Here is a 22,052-nt window from a genome sequence, read left to right as displayed (position 1 = left end):
GTGAGGAGTAGAGTTAGAGATACGGAGTGTAACAGATATTAATGTGAGGAGTAGAGTTACAGATATTAATGTGAGGAGTTACAGATACGGAGTGTAACAGATATTAATGTGAGGAGTAGAGTTACAGATACGGAGTGTAACAGTCTTATAGCAGTATTACCATGTTTATCTAGCTTGTTACCTAGGTTACCTAATTATAGGATGCCATCAATAAATTACGTCGTCAAACAAGGGGGAGAGGTTTAAACAAGGGGGAGAGGGTTTCCGAGATGGACTTGGAGGGAGGGACGTAATTTATTGACGGCCCCTTACAATTACATGTTTCGTTTAGAAATACATAGCGAGATAATAATGATCATTTCAAATAAGGTTAAATTTGAATTTAATACATCAAATTCAAACTTTACATCGCATAATTTAAAAAAAGGTCATAAGCAGTACAATTGTTACATACATGTTACTGTTATTGTACGCTTAGAAAATATTAACCCTTCAACAGATAACACTTAATAGAAGTTTTATTTGCTAATCTGCAATTATTTTGCAAACTATCACCTTATTGAGCTTTACCTGGTCATCCCAACCCTTACTATCATCAACATTTAACAAATAATTATAAAAAAGATTAGGAATAAAAAACGTTATCCGTTCATTAAATAATTATTTCTCTCTTTGTTTTTTAGCTTTATAAAGTCGGACGAGGCTCATCACACCCTTAAAGAAAGAGAAGCGTATAATATAATCAGTAAACTGAACGAGAGAGCAAATGTTCATTCCAAGAAGCAAACCCAGCTGTCCTCCCACGTCACCTGGGAGAATAATATTAGTGAGTAATATCAAGTAGAGTAGTAATAAGTACTTGTTAATGTTAGTGATCTGAGGTGAACATTACACAATGGTCTTTATACAATCACTATACACTAAAACATATCCCTATAAAAATCCCTCTTTTCACCATTTTACCATTTGTAAACATTTTTTAATTTGTTGCTTCGCAAAAATGGTTGTGGGAAAATCCTTACCAATTAAGTTTGAGATGAGGTAGGAGGGATGCCTCTCCATTTCTAGAGTAGAGAGTTCTTCGAAGTATATGTGAACTTTTAAATAGTTGTCCCTGAGCAGGAACTATTAAAATAGTTTATCTCAAGAGTTGGCACTGAACTTTTTCTCTCCGATGTTCACAGTAAATTTGTATTATTAATTTGTATTATTCACACTTTTATGCAACTTTTGGTACAAAATTCATCAAAATCTGAAACAACAATTTCTGTATCAACTCAAAAATGTTGGCTGAGAGATTTAAAAAGGGGTTCAAAAAGAGGCAAAGGAGGAAAGGGAGGTAAAGGAAGTAAAGAAGGTGAAGGAGGTAAAGGAAGTAAAGGAGGTAAAGGAAGTAAAGAATGTGAAGGAGGTTAAGGAGGTAAAGGAGCCTGTAGGATGTAATGTCTTCAGACCTGATCCGCTCGATAGTCCACGCAGTCTCGTCCGCCTCCTCGGGAGATATCCCCTTCTGTTTGTTCACCTCCTCCACCACCTTATCCTTGACAGCGCTGCTGGGGTACTCTGACTGAGATACAGTGTAGGTGTAGGTAGTGTAAACACACGGAGAAGGGCAGTCCGGGTCTGGAACCTTCTCTCCGTTAATCCGGAGTGTGCCCAGAGCTAGACCCTCTGAGGGATAAAGAGTTACACAGGTAGGTGTTACTACACAGTACACACAGGTAGGTCAGTTATTCAGTTCCGTGTTAGTGTCTCTTAATAGTAATAGGTATTCCAAAATATCGCAGAGGAATGGCAGTTTCATTGACACGATCGATTATAAAAAGCTGGGGAAGCTTAATAATTCATTACTTTTTACCTAACACTTGATCAGCGCATGTTCGTTCCTCTTTCAAGTTACATATCCTAGGTCTTATATAAGGTTGATCACCCGATATATCTGAGAATGTAAATACTATAAAATGTTAGAAATGTATTCGTCGGTGAAATTGTAATTGAGTAATTGGGGGAAGTGTAAGGGGGGGGGGGGGGGGGGGTGGGGGGTTGGCAATGACTGAAGGAATAGATTTTTAACAGATTTACCTATGTCAGGTCGATCCATGTAGAAAGCGATGCAGCCACACTTCTTCAGCATGTTGATAGCCCGATACTGCATGACACACACGGATATTGTATAGTTAGTGTTGAACTTCTGCTCCAGCAAGGGATCACAGTAACCCAGCGGTCGAGGGGTATCTTTATACTGGGGATTTATATACTAATGTCGTCATAGAACATAGCTTTAATAAGTTGGCACTAATGTCGTCATAGAACTTAGCTTTAATAAGTTGGCACTAATGTCGTCATAGAACTGAGATACAATAAGTTGGCACTAATGTCGTCATAGAACTTAGCTTTAATAAGTTGGCACTAATGTCGTCATAGAACTGAGATTTAATAAGTTGGCACTAATGTCGTCATAGAACTTAGCTTTAATAAGTTGGCAATAATGTCGTCATAGAACTTAGCTTTAATAAGTTGGCACTAATGTCGTCATAGAACTGAGATTTAATAAGTTGGCAATAATGTCGTCATAGAACTTAGCTTTAATAAGTTGGCACTAATGTCGTCATAGAACTTAGCTTTAATAAGTTGGCACTAATGTCGTCATAGAACTTAGCTTTAATAAGTTGGCACTAATGTCGTCATAGAACTTAGCTTTAATAAGTTGGCACTAATGTCGTCATAGAACATAGCTTTAATAAGTTGGCACTAATGTCGTCATAGAACTTAGCTTTAATAAGTTGGCACTAATGTCGTCATAGAACTTAGCTTTAATAAGTTGACAGTAATGTCGTCATAGAACTTAGATTTAATAAGTTGGCACTAATGTCGTCATAGAACATAGCTTTAATAAGTTGGCACTAATGTCGTCATAGAACTTAGCTTTAATAAGTTGGCACTAATGTCGTCATAGAACTTAGCTTTAATAAGATGGCACTAATGTCGTCACTAACGTCGTGATAGTCACATAACACTCACCTAGATACTCACAAAGTTCACACTCACAAAGTTTCACATTCACAAAGTGGGGTTCACACAGAGTATGCGTATTTTCACTCCGGGCTTAAAAATCGCACGGTACAATCTCCGACGACTTTTTATGAGGTGATCGAATGATAACACATATTGAATCCGGAAAATGTTGATGAAGGAGCATTGAATGCGACCTAAGTCATCGGAGATTGTTTTAATTGGGGTTGAGTTCAGTTCACATGATCACACATTCAATACTCTTCACAATATAACTACCGGATATTTCTTGCGATTCTCACGTGAGTCTCCGTGACCGTGTAGAAATTTAGTAAAAAGTCCGAGCCCATGTTTTAGGAATACTCTCTGAAAACTGCACCGTTATCTACTTAACTAACATTTCACTCATTTCTAAAACAACGCTTGACAACAATGATGCTCACAAATGAAAACCGATATTCTCACATCATTCAGTTTAATAAATCCTTACGAAGGACGATCTGGGGTTTTGAATAACCCGTAACTCTTCAGCAGATTGAAGGAACGATAGGGACTAAACAACTTTTAAAGTTTTAATGAGGTAATATAAGGTACAGTACTACAATACTTGTAATAGTAGGTAGGTATCCTCTGGTAGTTGGTTGTTTACTCCTCACAATATAAATACCCACTCTCCTTCATCAACTCTAATTCGAACCGCTAAATAAAAACTGATACAAATCCGTTCATATACCGCTCATTGCTCCTTCATCAACGTCAACACTTGAACTTAAAAAACTCACACTTTCAGCTATAATAACCTTTTGGAGTCTAATTCTAACGTAAGTTTCAGAGCCTGGTCGTAAAGCAAACCCGTACTCTTCAATCATTGGGGGTTCGTATGAGTTGTGAAGCAGCACTTTAAATCCAGCCACGTCCTGTAAAATAAGTGTGTTAAATAGGATTTAAGTTAGCTGCAATTGCGCAACAAGTTTGTAAAGTTTAATAAATCAAGATTAAATACTTGGGGTAAACATGGTAGTGATATTTATGATGAATTTATTGAAATGTTTCAATCACCAAATATTATTTTGTAATTTGTATCGACATATATCGTTTTTTACCCTGATCCACTTTTCAACCTGATCCACTTCATATCTTGTTTAAAATTACAACAAAGCTAAATTAACTAGAATATCTAGAGATACTATACACTTTGCAAGAATGTACCTGAGTTTCGAAGTAGTCGTCCTGAGCGACATGAAGCCTGAGGCTGAGTCCGTAAAGGGCGCCAGTTCGTGACATGGTCAAGTTACCGTCTTGGTTGAATGAGTAGCACAATCCGTGCTCTGTGAAAACCTGGTGATAGAAGGTCCTGTTACTTGTTCAGACTAAGGTGATATCAATAATCCCACTTCCTCTAGAAGGAGACCATAATTGGATTTTATATTTTTCAGGTACAATTCACAAATATTCGGGAAAAAACATTTGCCCAAAACCATACCGTACTAAAAGCTGCAGTCGGGTCTGTTGACTCTAAATCAATATCTTCAAATGTTCCATTAAAACCCGTCGGTAGACAAGGTTTCCCACTAAACCTGACGATTATTGGTATTTTAGTTATTTGATAAGGATTGATTAGATAAAATTCAAAATATCAAGATTTGTGAAATTGTGTCCAGTGCGAATAGATAACACTGCAGATTTCTGGGTGAGACATGATGGGTATGTAGCGAAGATATAGCACTAAGCTTCAAGGTTGCTACAAGCGGATAATCAAACCAACGGCTAAGGAGCAAATGGAGAAGTTGGTGGCAATGTGCCAACTATTTAACATAGTGAGGAAGCATCAACTGAAATACAGATGCTTTACCATATAAGACATTAGTGTAATCACCCTTATAGTCATATCACTGGAAAATAATGCCAGATTTGGTGTAGGACTCATGCTATCACATGAATCTCAATCATTATCATTCAACTAAACCGAAAAGTTTCTAATCAATAGGTTCAATAGGTAGGTAGGTAATCTGTTTGATGCAAATTATCCCATCTGTCTTATGTTCAGTGCACACACAAATTACTCGACACAACAAAAATAAGTCTAGCCCATCAAGGAATATATCACGCGACAATTTCAGCGGTACAAGCTTGGAGTTGAAGCTGATTTAGGAGGTGGCAGAGGATCGCATACCTACAGAACTCGACCGTTTTTTGGAGGAGATGTGAACCGTTTTTATACAGCTTTACCAGATCTAGGTCCTTGATCTGCAGGGGAGAGGAAAACCGTTCAAAATATTGATAATCTTAAAGATGGAGGGAGAGGGTGCTCGAATTCGGACGCAGCATGGTTAACTCACTCGTACACTGAGTGTTAGTTTTATTATTTTTAGAGGCGGCCCTGAATCAAAGCACCCTCCCTCTCGATTAAATGTTTGAATACCAACTTGCAAAACTCGATAGTTCCCTCCAAAGAATGTGTGGCCGTTTGTAACACATCCTTCATTGACTGTTGAACTATCTGAAAAGATGGACCACAAAGCTATTAAGAAGTCACACAAAATGAAAACAGCACACCAAGACCAGCAAAATAAAACTCCGCAGTTATAGAGCTGGAGCCTGCTAGGCTGCTCATTTGAAAATTAGAGATATTTCAGTGTTTAACTGAGTCTCTAACTTATGTTCATCATCTGAACTGGGGTGGGGGGGGGGGGGGTTCTCATCTGCAGCATGTATAAATCATTCATTTTCCTTTATCATTCATCTGTAGGATGTATAAATCATTCATTTTCCTTAATCATTCATTTTCCTTTATATCAGCATTTAAATTAATTCTATTTTTTTACTACATAGTAATAATATTTTAGTAAAATACGCTAATATTTGTTTTTCAACTGACGAAGAGAACGTTACAGGCGGTTTCACTTTCAAGGCTAACCTCTAATAGTACAGGAGGGGATACAGCAGTAGATTTTAGTGTTATTATGCAGTGCTAGGTTGTTATATTATCGTATATTACTTAACTAATTGATTGTATTTGATTTATCTAATTCATAAATAATTGAGGAGCTTCAGCTTTGTGATTTGGCAAGATCAGCATGCGATAAACATTTTAACGAATAACCCAAGGTAGCAATAAATACAATATTAAATGGGGAGAGTTAATGATGGGACACCCAATTCACCTCCACTCACTTTATCGTACTTAGTATCCCAGGAGGCAGCGTCGAACTCCTGCCTATGGCCCCACACTGGTGTCGTTATTTTTAGAAAGTCTTTTAATTGTCCTTTTTTAGTCGACATTTCATCCGTGTCAAAATAGGACTTGTTGAACTTGTTAAAGTTACAAATGGTCACGGTCGGGAAAATGACACCGTCGCTGGACGGCTTCGTAAAAGTTTAGTTTCGTTGCTGTCGGTTTACTCATAAAGACTCCTATACTGAGTGCTGAGGATATAGAATAGTGTTACTTAGAGAAGAGGGGGGGGGGGGGTATAGAGGCACGGTATTGAGGCACGGTATAGAGGCACGGTATAGACTATAGAGGCACGGTATAGAGGCACGGTATAGAGGCACGGTATAGAGGCACGGTTTGAGAGAGGTTTGACTGTATAGTGTATACGAGTGTAGATAGACTCACCTATGTTATACCAGGCATACACAAAGGAGGCTAACCACAGCGTTACCCAGATCAATCTCCTACCGTTGGACGCTTTACTGAAATTGTAAAGTTGTTGTAATCAAACCAACGCTTAGGTTATAAATATAGGTTCAAAGTGCCCTATATAGGTCCCAAGTGCTTTATGTAGGTTCAAAGTGCCCTATATAGATTCAAGTGCCCTATATAGGTTCCAAGTGCCCTATATGGGTTTCAGGAGCCCGATATAGGTTCCGGAAAACGGTCGGAATATTTACAATCAATCAGAATAACATATTGTATGGGTGCATACAAAAAAACGGAGTTTATGCCAGACTCATGCCAGACTCATTCCGTACCAATTGCAATATTATTATCTCATGCCTGACACATTCACAAATGCAGATAATTTGTACAGTAAAATAAAACAATTAGTAACGTAGTGCAAATACAGGGTGGGCCAAAAGTCAGTACCCATACGTTGGCCTTTATAGCTCAGTCACTGAGTGCCCAATTGAAATAATTCTTTCTGGTATGACTTAGTACCACCACTACCACTGGTTCGAGGAATTTGTCAACTCGAAAAATATTGGCCTTTATAGCTCAGTCACTGAGTGCCCAATTGAAATAATTCTTTCTGGTATGACTTAGTACCACCACTACCACTGGTTCGAGGAATTTGTCAACTCGAAAAATATTGGCCTTTATAGCTCAGTCACTGAGTGCCCAATTGAAATAATTCTTTCTGGTATGACTTAGTACCACCACTACCACTGGTTCGAGGAATTTGTCAACTCGAAAAATATTCGTATTCATTTTTTTCAAATGAAGGTTTATTTTCGCATTTCGGGATCAGGTATCAAGTGCCGTACGTGACGTCGACTAAGTGCAACTTAGGAATTTACAAAAAAGACCCACCCAACCCGGTACTAACTGTTTTTTCGGAAAATATTTAGGAGCCTACCCCGGTAGTTAGTTGCGGTACTAACTGTTGAGAAATCACGGTACTAACTGTGTCTTTATACTGTGTCTTTATACTGTGTCTATATAAAATAAGATACCCACCCATACATTGCTTTAAACAGCTCATTAAACATTGGGAAACGGGCAAATTATACCCATTATTTAGAAGGGGTTCTGTTTTCAATGTAGTCGAATTAGATAAAAAGTTACAAAAAAAGGAAAAAAAACCTTTTAAAAACCCAAAAAAAAGGAAAAAAACCTCCAAACCCATTTAATTCCCAAAATTGAAATTAGAGGTAAAATGGGTTTCTTTGGGGTTGGACAACCCCCTTAGTACCATGTACTAACTGTTTTTCTGGGAAATGAGCAGCAGACCCACCACTTAGTACATAAGTACTAACTGCGTTTTGGAAGAAAATATGACCCACCCCCAACGTCACGTACGATTCTGACCTTATGATCCCCCCGCCGAGATACGAAGCATAACGAGTTTATTCATTACGTGAGATCAGGTGATCGGCTTACCAAATCACGTGATAAGGTGACCCTGTTAACCACCCCGTTAAACATTATGGGAATTTTTTAGGCCGCCCTATCGTATTTACTGGATGGAAAGTGGAAACAAAACTATGAAAAGAGACTGAGAGGACGACCCCGCAAAGGCTGGATGGTCTGTATACTCGAGAATGCGGTTGACTTTACAGTAGCCCGGTTCATAAAACAAAAATATTATCCAATAATTACGGCGATAGGCTTATCTGTTGTTCCTTAGGCCAAATAACTACCAAAAAAATTTTGAAGCTTCAACTCCAACCGGAAACACCCCCACATGCCACGCCCATTTTTTTCATCAATTTTTAACAGATAAAAATCTTCATATCATCAATTTAGGCATGAAGGAGTGCTTTTAGTGCTCCAACAGTTTGGGGTCTAATAGTAATGGTAGAAAAAGGTTAACTTTAGTCAAAGTCTCAAGTCTCCACGGCGCTTGGTTTAGGCGCACCGGATCTCGCGTCTCCGCCTCCGCTGCGTGATTGGTGGCGCCAGAACTAAAGGTCGTAGAGACATGAGACTTCAACTAAAGTTAACCTTTTCCTACCATTTATATTAGAGTAGCACAGATTCAGAGCTCTAAACACATTCCTTCATCCTTAAAACGACAATCATATGAATTTTGCCTGTAAAAGTTGATATCTTGATGTCAATTAACATCGTAAGCTTTTAAAACTAAAATTAATTAAATGAGTCATAATACTTCACACAATATTTACACACAATATGAAAATATAAATACAGGAAGTCTCTTGGATTCGATATTGAACTTTTCTCGGTCCCTGCACTGGAAAGTGGAACTGATCCTTTAAAGAAGTCAGCAGGTTCTGATTTAGGTACCCTGGTTTTCGGATCGCCAAGTCTTCACAAGCAAGCTGTCTAATCTTCGTTGCCAAAAGGAATTTTGTTGCCAGAGGAATATTTTCGTCAAACTAGGATTTAAATGAGGTCTTTATTTCTTTATAACTCGTCACCGATAGGATCAGCATTGATGAGGTCCAATAATTCCTTCATAGCTCGTCACTGACAGGATCATTATCAATGAGATCCAATGATTCCTTCATAGCTCGTCAGTCGTCACTGACAGGGTCACCGATCACTATTAATAAGGTCTGATGATTTCTTCGTAAATAACGAGGTACAGTAATCTCTTACTGATACGTCAAGACAAAGTTAAGTAAATAACTATAAATATCCAAGCATTAGCTAACAAAGTAGCATCTGGTTCTAATTCCTTTACCAAGTTATCAGTAATGGATCTAACATCTAAATGAATCTCTTCTGTAAACTGAATTTCTTGAAGCTGAAGGACTGATTCCCTCTCCAAGATGGGGGAATACTTGTTAAATTCTTGTAGGATTCATGAAGAGGGGAAATTCTCCACGGTATAGAGGGGAAATTCTCCACGCCATAGATGGCATATTCCCAATACTCGACCAGCTCGTTCTCGACAGTGACTGCTCATTCATAAACATTAGTCTCCGGAATGCGACTTCATTGTAAGAGAGCTTGGAAGAGGGCAATTTCACTAGTATTGTAATGCAAGAAATTTTGCAACACAATGCAACCAACGAAGTTTCAACTGAAAAGGTTCATATAATATGATTGTTGGATTATTAATAAAAGACTGTTCTAGTGTTCTTACCTCTGACAGTTCCAGGGTGTGGAGACGTGGAATCCAAAAGACTTCCTGTATTTATATTTTCATATTGTGTGTAAATATTGTGTGAAGTATTATGACTCATTTAATTAATTTTAGTTTTAAAAGCTTACGATGTTAATTGACATCAAGATATCAACTTTTACAGGCAAAATTCATATGATTGTCGTTTTAATGATGAAGGAATGTGTTTAGAGCTCTGAATCTGTGCTACTCTAATATAAATGGTAGGAAAAGGTTAACTTTAGTTGAAGTCTCATGTCTCTACGACCTTTAGTTCTGGCGCCACCAATCACGCAGCGGAGGCGGAGACGCGAGATCCGGTGCGCCTAAACCAAGCGCCGTGGAGACTTGAGACTTTGACTAAAGTTAACCTTTTTCTACCATTACTATTAGACCCCAAACTGTTGGAGCACTAAAAGCACTCCTTCATGCCTAAATTGATGATATGAAGATTTTTACCTGTTAAAAATTGATGAAAAAAATGGGCGTGGCATGTGGGGGTGTTTCCGGTTGGAGTTGAAGCTTCAAAATTTTTTTGGTAGTTATTTGGCCTAAGGAACAACAGATAAGCCTATCGCCGTAATTATTGGATAATATTTTTGTTTTATGAACCGGGCTACTTTACAGGTGTCGATAACATCAGCAGAGACGTAGTAAAACAGTTAGGAATGAAGGAACAATGAACATGTTACACCGTAGAAGAGATGTGTGTGATGCAGGCCACTCCAACGACTAGGAGGAGACCTCTTCATGCAGCATGTATGTATGTCACGGTGTCACATAATCACCCAATCAATTTTGCTAACGAGATACACAAAATGCTTGATAATTTCGTCATTCCTAATCTGTTTCACGATGCAATATTTAATAATCATTTTTCAGACGCCTAATAAAAAATTAGGCGTCCAGTATGTTCAGAGAAAACAATATAAGTGTTTTAATATTGAAAGGGGTGGTCTAAATTATTCGAATTTTCAAATTTTGGCGACGGAATCCTCGAACAAGTAGGTTCCATCTGCAACGTATGGGTACTGACTTTTGGCCCACCCTGTATAATTATTTTTCTGTTTATAATAGTTAAACACATTCCAGAGCAATTAAAAAGTAGTTGAATCCAAGCAGTAATCATTATTGGCTGTCGTCAAATGAAATAAATTAATGGAAAAGTGCATTTTGTAACAGTTTGTTGAAACTCATCCTATATTATTATTAATAATTTCTTGATCGGATACAAGTGTTAAATTGCAAAGATCATTCTAATTTTTTATTTCTAATCTCTAATTTCTAATTTCTAATTTCTAATTTCTAATTTCTAATTTCTAATTTCTAATTTCTAATTTCTAATTTCTAATTTCTAATTTCTAATTTCTAATTTCTAATTTCTAATTTCTAATTTCTAATTTCTAATTTCTAATTTCTAATTTCTAATTTCTAATTTCTAATTTCTAATTTCTAATTTCTAATTTCTAATTTCTAATTTCTAATTGGAATATTTTCTATTTTGTAGCTATGGTAGCAATTCTCATACCAAACGTTTCTCAACCCTACAAAAAGAAATTAATCCTATCCTAGTTTTTATTTGCTATTTTTAGATAACCCCACATTTAAGAAACCAAAGTGTAAAAATAATATGAAGTCGTGAAATTCCCAAACGGATGAATCGGAGAAAAATGGCTTTGGTGCTGGACAAAGATCGAGCCGAGTCTGTACTTACCTCGCTCGCTCTGTTTCAGTTCTCTCCCTACAATATCGTTGGTATACAATATATGTATACAATATATTGGTATACAATATCGTTGGTATACAATATATGTATACGCATTGAATTTAATTCAATACAAATGATTGAACTTCTAAACTAGTAAAGTTAAACAAATACACGACGTAATACCGCACAGGCACCGAACGTAAAACTACGATTGATATTTCAGTTTTCACAAACACGTACGATTACAGACAAATAAAATAAAATGATAAAACTATGATCATCACGAGATGATTTGTTACCTGCACATTTCTGCAAGATAATCGGCCGTCACAGTAGAAGCGAACTCTTTAAAACTCTCCATTTCTATTTCTTGCCTCTTCTGTTCAAGTGCTGCACGGTTCGCGCGCCGCTTTGCTTTCTTTTTCCTTTTCGGCGGCTCTTGTTCCACGAATTGGTCAACTTCTTTTGCGTTTGCAGCTTCATCTGAGTCGCTCAGTGAGCCTGATTAGTACCAAATATCTTAGATTTATTCAAAAAGCAAGCTTTGTTAGTGTTACTGTTAGTTTGTTTATGCACACAAATCAAAAGGTCGGTTTACAAATTCGGCGAACAGATTTGTATGTTGTAGCGCGATGCACTACTGCCACTCACAGGGGTGCCATAGTGCAAAGAAACTGCTGCTGACTGCTGCTAACTCCTGCTAACTCCTGCTAGCGGCGCAGCAGCAGTTAGCAGCAGTCAGCGGCAGTTAGCAGCAGTCAGCAGCAGTCAGCAGCAGTTTCTTTGCACTATGGCACCCCTGTGCACTGGGTCGCGCTGCGCATAGACCCTGTACTATACTTAATTAGTTAATAGTAGCGCATCGCGGGAAACACTAAAATGGCCATGGGCTCATCTCAGTTTAGTTAGGGTTAGAGTTAGGCAATCAAAGTAACAGGTGTTATTTAAAGTGGGATAGATCGAAATGGGCCCTACAGTTTCAGTAGACAACAATATTTATTTATTTTGGGATTATGACACCACTTCGGGGCCTAAAGTTCTTATTCAAACTATTTAAAAGTTCATTCAACCCAATTTCAATAATGTATTTTAACGGTTTATAAGGTCCTTTTAAACCGGCCGGGCAGTTAAGTGCGGCATAATAATTAATCACTCTATACTCGACTATGTCACGTGAATTTTTAAAAACGTCTTCTAGGTGGCCCTGAATGACTATTCGAAACCCTAACCCTCTAATCGGATCCCAACCTTAACCCTAACATAATACCTAACAAAAGCATATACTGAAACTCTAACCCTAACGAGAAATTAGACCAACTTCCTTTTACATGACAGTCATATCACGTGATCGAGACAATTTTTCAGTTTATATTAGTAAGATTTGAGAGAAATGCATCGGTTTATTCATCACAACTCCAAATATTGTGAAAAGCCCTTTTCTCCTTTCCTGACCCCCTCCTTCTGATATGAAACATGCTATGCGGGTTTTATGTTTTAAGCTAGTTAAGAAAACTGTTTGCAGCAGACAACTGTCAAACTATGTACGCTTAGTGACGAAATATGTTCACAGTTAACAGGGGTACATGACAAGTCAAAGGAAAAGAGCGCTTTTCTCCATCACTTGGCTCAAAGAAGCTTCTTGTCACCTCTGGGTGTGCGAATGTATAAAGTATCATGTGTTTTTTACGTGATTTTAACAGCCACCAAAATTTCATCCAAGATAAAGATTTTAGTTTTTAGAGGTTCTAGTTTTTAGAGGTTATAGATTTTAGATGTTCTACATTTTGGAAATTGTTATCACCAGGTTGGTGGTGTTTTTGTGTTCTTAATCTCACACCGTAAAGTGAGAAGTACTAAAATATAAGATCGCTACATCTCCTAATAAGGGCATCACGTGGGGATCGCTGTGATATTTACACATTTTGCTTATCCGAAATTGGTCTAGGAGATTTTGGTACATTAAGCTAAATTAAGCTATTCTGTAAAAATAGCTTAGTGTACCAAGTATAGATGATAATTATTTATAATCAATAATTAAAGCCTAATTACCCCTAATTACCCCCTAATAACCCCTAATTACCTGACTATTAATTAATTAACTAATTAACTAATTACCTGACTATTAATTAATTAACTAATTAACTAATTACCTGACTGGTCGGACTGGGAGTGGTACTTGTTGAGTTTAGGCTCGGCACGCTTCGTTCTAGTGGGGGTTCTGTGGGGTTTGGGTCGTGCGGGGTAGCTCGGCTGGTAGTGCTCTAAGTACGGGTAGTAGGTTGGTCGTTCTCCCCTAGCTGTCATATCAAATGCAGACTCATCTGAAACGGTCAAATTGCTTGTTAATCGGACAAGAGTATTGAAATTTAGTGCATTTAGCGCATTATGTAGAAGCAAGATAATTATGCTAATCACAGAAAATCTTAAAATAATTCATTACATTTACAGCTGTAATCATTATAACAGCAAAATATTGCTTCATTTATTTATTAACTTTAGGCATTAATTCAGTTTCAGTCTAAATAAGCAGTTAATACTATGGAGAAGGAATAATATTAATGTCATTACGGTCGTGTAGTCACAATATTATTAATATATCTGTGTTCTTAAAACTTGAGTAGTTTTACGTCTGAGATGGGGGTAACTTAAGACCGCTAAAAATGTAGCTAACTGTAAAGTGTAAAGTGGTGGTACTGACTTTATACTTACTATCAGGTTTATAGTTACTAGAGCAGCAGGTTTGTTTATCATAATGTACGAAATAATAGTTGCGAATAGTCTGCATGATACAAGTTCTTTCAAGAACAACAGCGGCTCAGTTATAGTGTAATCTAATGCTAATACTAATATTACTAATACTTATACTAATATTACTAATACTAATACTAATATTACTAATACTAATATTACTAATACTAATATTACTACTACTAATATTACTACTACTAATATTACTAGTACTAATATTACTACTACTAATATTACTACTACTAATACTAATATTACTACTACTAATATTACTAGTACTAAGACTAATACTAATACTAATACTAATACTAATACTAATACTATAATACTAATACTAATAATATTACTAATACTAATATTACTACTAATACTAATATTACTAATACTAATATTACTAATACTAATAATATTACTAATACTAATAATACTAATACTAATACTAATACTAATACTAATACTACTACTAATACTAATACTCCCCCTTTTGTTCTGGTCCAGAGCATTAGCCAGGCAGCTTCCCGGTAATTCGAGCGGCTGGGTGGGTCCTGGGCGGGATTGGTGTGGGTTCGTGCTCCTCGTGGTATGGTCTGAGATCTGGGGGTTGGCACGGGGGTGCGGCGGGGATGGGTGAGTGGTGCTGGCTGGAGGGACGGTTACTATTCATACCGACCAGCTTAAGCAAGTAAAGTTGTTTGCAGTCGGGACGGATGGGAACTTTGAATCGACAGTTAGCATTGCGATCCTGGCTCTTGTCAAACTCTCGGGCCTTGGACCCGTTTCTCGGGGCTAGCACGGGGGGTTTGGGCTCCCGCCTCTCGTCTGGGGCCTCCTGGACGCTTTAGAATTGCTGGGATTATAAGTACGGCGGCGGAGTCAGTCCTGAGCACCAGAGCATTCGTGAAGACTCCGCCCACTTACTCTGATTTATCTGACTGTAATTCCTTTCAACCCACTTCTTGTTCGTGTCTTTCATTCTTGGATTGATTGGAACTGCAGCCTGGAGTCGGTTAAGTGACCTTGACGTGGTAAGGGGGCTTACTCGGCTTCACTCGACCTGCCGAAACTAAGCCGTACTGTCCAGCTGGGCATCACTGGACATAAGTCGCACGTGCACTTCTTTTGGCTATTTAACTCACCTGATCCTTCCTCCCTGAGCTCTCACAGCTTTCATTCACATTGAGCTATAGGGTTTTTGAAGTTTAGGGTGTGCGCTTCAGGTCGGGCCCTTAATGCCGATCATTAGCACCCATTTTCCCTGTTTTATTGGGCGGCATTTCAACACTGTCGTCGTAGTATTTCTCAGCATCTTTCTACGATTCGCAGAAAGTGTTAAAACTCACGATACACCCTCACTGATCAACCATTTGCTTTATAGATCGTGGATAGAGTGTGCTTCGGCAAACACGAATGTATGTGCACGGACTCTTGGGTCTGACTCATGCACTTTGTGCACCGTCCACGAACCCTATAAAGTAATATACTGTAACAACACCAAAAACCAACCTTTACTACCAACAGTGGTGCCAACTGGAGGGACGGTCACTATCCATAACGACCAGCTTAAGCAAGTAAAGTTGTTTGCAGTCGGGCCGGATGGGGACTTTGAATCGACAGTTGGCATTGCGATCAGACCAACAACCTACTTTCAACCGACCACTTTTGACTCTCGGCAAGTCTCAATGGTCCAACCGACATACGACATTATTGTGTTAAAAGCTAAAAAAATCATATCTTCGCGCGGGTGCGCGCACCCACGTGAGAACATATGGTCACAAACAAAAGATAACAACAAACACAATTTCACACACAAACGTCTATTGAGCGGACTGTGGGAGCCATGTTCAGGGAAGGTCTGGCGGGGGCTGTTTGTCTGGAAGGGACCATGCGTACCTTCTGGAGGGCCAGCTGCTGCTACCCGACCCTGTCCAACTCCTCAGCGCCCCACCGGCAATGATAGGTCATAATACCTGTCTAGGGGGAGGGACGGCTTCCACTCCGCTCAATGACGCTCAAACTAGCACAAAAAAGAAGAGACGCCAAAAAAAGTTAAAAACTACTATTGCAGCACGCAATAAGCAGTCTGAAACTTACTCTGTCACCCAAATTAATCTCAAACGCAAGTTCAATGCATGGAAAACCCTCCTTATCAACACTCACGGCCGGAGAAATCCAATCATTCTTGCAACAGAACCGTACTCTAATAACAAAAACCTAATACCACCCATCAATAAGGATCTCACCCAATATTACTACAAGGTCGGGGATAAAAGACCCCGTGCCGCTATTGTACTGCACAAAAACCTGACAGTAAAATGTTGGGAACTTACACAATTCACAACACCCGATCAAGTGGCCATTAAAATCCAACTCAGCTCGACAGAACTCATTCTGGCAGCTTCGTACATGGATATAAATGGGCCGGTACCGCCACAAGAAACATCACCTCTAGCAAAATACGCAAATGATAACAACATCCCGCTCATTATAGGGTCGGACACCAATTCCCACCACACCCTTTGGGGGAACAAGGCATGCAATAAAAGGGGAGAGGAGCTTCTTGACTTTCTCTCCTCCCTAGGGCTGTCATGTGCCAACAAAGGATCATCCCCAACCTTCCTCAACTCTCGAGGCCACAACTCAATTATCGATCTCACAATAACAAACCAGTTGGGAGGAGATCTCATTAGTAACTGGCATGTTAGTGACCTTTACTCCAACTCTGACCATCGCTATATTATGTTCGATATAACTACAGGGCCAAAGAAGGAACCCAAACAGATCCGACTAGTCAAAAACACTGACTGGGACAGATTTGATGAGATCCTATCGAATAACCCCAACCTTAACAACACACAAATCAACACTACGACTGAAATTGATCACAAAATAGACATAATCAATACTGCACTAAAGGAAGCCTTCGAGGAGGCATGCCCCATTACTTACATCTCAAGTTCCGTCCGCAAACCCCCCTGGCTAACTCAAGAAGTAGAGGAAGCACAGAGGGGAATAAGACAAAAACTGATTACTGCCCGCAAAAAGAAGACTGATGCCCTGTGGCTCGCTCTTAGAGAGAGCAACAAACAATACAACAGACTTATAACCAACTCCCAGCGTAATGCCTGGAGAACTTTTTGTCAGGAAACAGAGTCTGTTAAGGAATCCGGAAGGATGAATAAGATTCTGAAATCCTGTAACGACAACAAACATACACTAGAAGCCGTTTACAAACCAAACGGAGACATCACCAAAAATGCAGAGGAGACATTGGAGGTCATGACACGAACCCACTTCAAGGATAGTGTCACTGATCCGCCAGTGCCTCCACCTGGTCCTCTACCAATCACCACCACCTTACTCAATACCATCTACAGCCCAGACAGAATCGAGGAGGCTCTTAAATCCTTCGATCCGTTGAAAGCTGCTGGACCCGACACCCTCAAACCTATCATCATACAGAAAGCTTGGACACACATCAAAGACATCACCAGAACCATTATGACAAAAAATCATGAAACCCAACACATTCCAACTTTGTGGAAAGAATCCCTTGGAATCTTTCTCCCAAAGCCTGGAAAAACTGACTACAACCAACCAAAGTCATTTCGCACTATCACCCTTTCTCCAGTGATGTTAAAACTACAGGAGAAGGTGATACTGTGGCATATGCAACACGACCTTAATATCGCTAAAGACATCAACAAACGACAATTTGGCTTTAAGAAAGGATGTTCAACCGAAGCAGCCCTTCATAAAGTTACTCACACCATCGAGCGCAGGATAGCTAAGAAGGGATATGTCCTAGGCGTCTTTCTAGATATAGAGGGAGCTTTTGATAATGTCTCTTTCAAGGCTATTTCTGACGCTATCAAGACCACGAAAGTGGATCTGGCCACAGCACAATGGATTATCAACATGGTAACTAACAGATTCATCACATTAAATCATAAGGATAAGTCGACAAGGGTTCGGATCCGGAGAGGGTGCCCTCAAGGTGGCATCCTCTCCCCTTTCCTCTGGAACCTGGTAGTCGATGATCTCCTGGCCTACACCGCAAGAGACATACCAGGTTATCTGCAAGCTTTTGCAGACGATCTGCTCTCTCTAGCGGAGGGGAATGATTTAGACATCATCTGGAACAGAACACGCAAAACCATCAACACAATAGAAAAATGGTGCCAAACCAAAGATCTATCCATAAGCGCACTCAAAACACAAATAGTCATGTTTACCTGGAATAAGAAATGGACACTAAGACCTGTGGTGGTGGGTAACACCACCATAGGTCTATCCAAATCTGCCAAATTCCTAGGAGTGACCCTCGACAGCAAGCTCAATTTCAATGAACATATCACCAATACCACCAAAAAAGCTACGGCATCCCTTATGCAATGTAGAAGAGCTGTCGGCCCCACTTGGGGTATGAGCCCTAAAACATGCAAATGGATGTACACCGCTGTCATCAGACCTATTCTATCATACTGCTGTAGTATATGGATTAGAGCAACCCAAACAGACACCAACGCGAGGAAGTTCAAACGAGTTCAGGCATTGGCATTGAGAATGATGTCTGGTGCCATGCCTAGTACTCCCTTCATCGCACTGAACCACCTCACTAACACTCCAGATATCATACTTTTCCTGAGAGGTGAAGCAGCAAAGGGCACAGCCAGGCTTCAAGCTTATGGAAGCCTAACCCTCGAAACTATCGCCCCCAGAAAAGGTACCATCACAACTCACACCACTATCAACAAACAATTCATGGTAGATCTCAACATACCACCCAAAGCAGAGAGAGACCTATCTATACCAACCATGATGCTTGAACGACGCTTCACGGTCACCACTCCTGGAGCTGACAACATTGGTTATAGAGGCTCACTCCAAAACACCATCGACAACATCCCCAGTGAAACCATCACCTGCTACACAGACGGGTCACGCACAGACTCAGGTAGCGGGGCTGGTTATATTATCACCACAGACAACAACAACACTACACTAGATGAAAGATCATTCAAGCTTCCCGATTATTGCACCGTTTATCAAACAGAACTCACTGCCATCATCGAAGCTTGTAAATATCTATCAACTTATACAAACACACACATCATCATATGGTCAGACAGTCTCTCCTCTATTCAAGCCATATCCTCACCTTCAACGAGGAGTAGGACTACTAGAGACTGTTACGACACCCTCAATACACTCGGATCCACTAACACCTTAGAGATCAGATGGATAGCTGCACACATTGGATTGTGGGGTAATGAAAAAGCAGACGAGCTGGCCAAAAATGGTACAACCAGTGAATCCACTTTGAATTGCCCAATTCCACAATCTTACATCAAACGCCTGATCAACGACAAAGTCACAAAACTTAATCAAGAATCATGGATTACTGATGGTCCCAGACACACTAAACTGACACTTGGACATAAAAACATCAACATCATCAAAAATCTCAACACTACACTCAGTAACAACAGACAAAATTATAGAACTGCAGTGCACCTCATCACGGGACATTGTGGCCTCAACAAACACCTACACACCATTCGCAAATCAGACACAAGTGCTTGTCCTAAATGCGGCGACGAAGAGGAGACTGTCTCACACTTTCTCGGACAGTGCCCGGCTATTGCCCAAATAAGAGGTCAATATTTCCGGGACTACTACCTCTCTGTCAATGACATATTCGACAACCAACACATCTCCACCATTGTCAACTTTACAAACCACACTAAACGCTTAGTGGTGCCAGAGGAGTTGGACCAGACAGGTGTAACATAGCGACTACTTTAACGCCGTCTTATTTCGCCTCTCTCTTCCACACTCAACCACCACTTAAGCGTTTATCTATGACACACCCCACAACACTTACCATCATCCTTGATTACACATCTTGATTCCACTGGCATCCTCCCACAGGACTGCCATACCCCAGAGGTAGGCAAAGCATTCATATGCTATCCTCTCGTGGGCCAACCAGGCCCAGCCTCTCTAAAAAAAAAAAAAAAAAAAAAAATAATACTAATACTAATACTAATACTAATACTAATACTAATACTAATACTAATACTAATACTAATACTAATACTATTACTAATACTAATACTAATACTAATACTAATACTAATACTAATACTAATACTAATACTAATACTAATACTAATACTAATATGACTAATACTAATATTACTAATACTGATACTAATACTAATACTAATAATATTACTAATACTAATATTACTACTAATACTAATACTATTACTAATACTAATATTACTAATACTAATAATACTAATACTAATACTAATACTAATACTAATACTACTACTAATACTAATATGACTAATACTAATAATACTAATACTAATATTACTACTACTAATACTAATATTACTAATACTAATATTACTAGTACTAAGACTAATACTAATCACTAATACTAATAATATTACTAATACTAATACTAATACTAATACTAATACTAATACTAATACTAATATTACTAATACTATATACTAATACTAATACTAATAGCTAATACTAATACTAATACTAACTAATACTAATACTAATACTAATATACTAATACTAAGACTAATACTAATACTAATACTAATACTAATACTAATACTAATACTAATACTAATACTAATACTAATAATACTAATACTAATACTAATACTAATTACTAATACTAATACTATATACCTAATACTAATACTTAATACTAATACTAATACTAATACTAATACTAATTACTAATACTAATTACTAATACTAATACTATTACTAATACTAATACTAATACTAATAATACTAATACTAATACTATTACTAATACTAATACTAATACTAATACTAATACTAATACTAATACTAATACTAATACTAATTACTAATACTAATACTAATACTAATACTAATACTAATACTAATACTAATACTAATACTAATACTAATACTAATACTAATACTAATACTAATACTAATACTAATACTAATACTAATACTAATACTAATACTACTACTAATACTAATACTAATAATATTACTAATACTAATACTAATACTAATACTAATACTAATACTAATACTAATACTAATACTAATACTAATACTAATACTAATACTAATACTAATACTAATACTAATACTAATACTAATACTAATACTAATACTAATACTAATAATATTACTAATACTAATATTACTACTAATACTAATACTATTACTAATACTAATATTACTAATACTAATAATACTAATACTAATACTAATACTAATACTAATACTAATACTAATACTAATAATATTACTAATACTAATACTAATACTAATACTAATACTAATACTAATACTAATACTAATATTACTAATACTAATATTACTAATACTAATACTAATACTAATATTACTACTAATACTAATATTACTAATACTAATACTAATACTAATAATATTACTAATACTAATATTACTACTAATACTAATACTATTACTAATACTAATATTACTAATACTAATAATACTAATACTAATACTATTACTAATACTACTACTAATACTAAGACTAATAATATTACTAATACTAATACTAATACTAATACTAATATAATACTAATACTAAATACTAATACTAATACTAATACTAATACTAATACTATACTAATACTAATCTAATACTAATACTAATACTATAATACTAATACTAATAATATTACTAATACTAATATTACTACTAATACTAATACTATTACTAATACTAATATTACTAATAC

The 22,052-nt window shown here is 37.6% G+C and overlaps 2 protein-coding genes across 10 annotated transcripts in view; both read right to left on the bottom strand.

Annotated features, from left to right (window-relative positions):
* LOC134820481 (acid-sensing ion channel 4-B-like) lies at nt 1-6,294 on the bottom strand. 5 transcript variants are annotated; one of them, XM_063830873.1, is made up of 10 exons: nt 6,187-6,294; nt 5,439-5,512; nt 4,496-4,589; nt 4,222-4,350; nt 3,813-3,929; nt 2,083-2,242; nt 1,859-1,939; nt 1,455-1,671; nt 1,023-1,114; nt 1-809 (listed from the first exon to the last, which is right to left on the bottom strand). In XM_063830873.1, the coding sequence occupies exons 1-10, from the start codon at nt 6,292-6,294 to the stop codon at nt 661-663; spliced, it is 1,221 nt and encodes a 406-aa protein (XP_063686943.1). In that variant the 3' UTR covers nt 1-660. The 5 variants fall into 5 exon arrangements, with proteins under 5 accessions (XP_063686943.1, XP_063686941.1, XP_063686939.1 ...); XM_063830871.1 differs by having other exon boundaries at nt 345-809; nt 3,795-3,929; XM_063830869.1 differs by having other exon boundaries at nt 349-809; nt 1,859-1,954; nt 3,795-3,929.
* Nucleotides 6,295-6,334: 40 nt separating this feature from the next.
* The window catches only part of LOC134820482 (uncharacterized), a 37,233-nt gene continuing 21,515 nt past the window's right edge, over nt 6,335-22,052 (bottom strand). For 2 of the 5 annotated variants that reach the window (XM_063830879.1, XM_063830874.1), the window contains exons 3-7: nt 13,665-13,835; nt 11,814-12,015; nt 11,521-11,547; nt 6,632-6,708; nt 6,335-6,438 (exon numbers count right to left, since the gene is read on the bottom strand). In XM_063830879.1, the coding sequence (XP_063686949.1) occupies nt 6,335-6,438; nt 6,632-6,708; nt 11,521-11,547; nt 11,814-12,015; nt 13,665-13,835 (581 nt within the window). The remainder of the gene's footprint in view (nt 6,439-6,631; nt 6,709-11,520; nt 11,548-11,813; nt 12,016-13,664; nt 13,836-22,052) is intronic. The other 3 variants (XM_063830875.1, XM_063830876.1, XM_063830878.1) reach the window with 3 other exon arrangements.

The sequence above is a fragment of the Bolinopsis microptera genome, chromosome 9 (genome assembly GCF_026151205.1).
Source record: "Bolinopsis microptera isolate Bmic1 chromosome 9, MBARI_Bmic_1.0, whole genome shotgun sequence".
NCBI classification, from domain to species: domain Eukaryota; kingdom Metazoa; phylum Ctenophora; class Tentaculata; order Lobata; family Bolinopsidae; genus Bolinopsis; species Bolinopsis microptera.
Note: the sequence above shows the minus strand (reverse complement) of the source record. Positions and strands in the feature narration are given on the sequence as shown.

Coding starts and splice junctions, on each gene's coding strand:
- LOC134820481 (XM_063830869.1), bottom strand. CDS start 6,294: ATGTCGACTAAAAAAGGACAATTAAAAGACTTTCTAAAAATAACGACA. Junction 2,243..3,794: donor AGGTTATTATAGCTGAAAGT/GTGAGTTTTTTA, acceptor ATAAATCCCCAG/TATAAAGATACCCCTCGACC. Junction 1,955..2,082: donor CATGGATCGACCTGACATAG/GTAAATCTGTTA, acceptor AACATTTTATAG/TATTTACATTCTCAGATATA.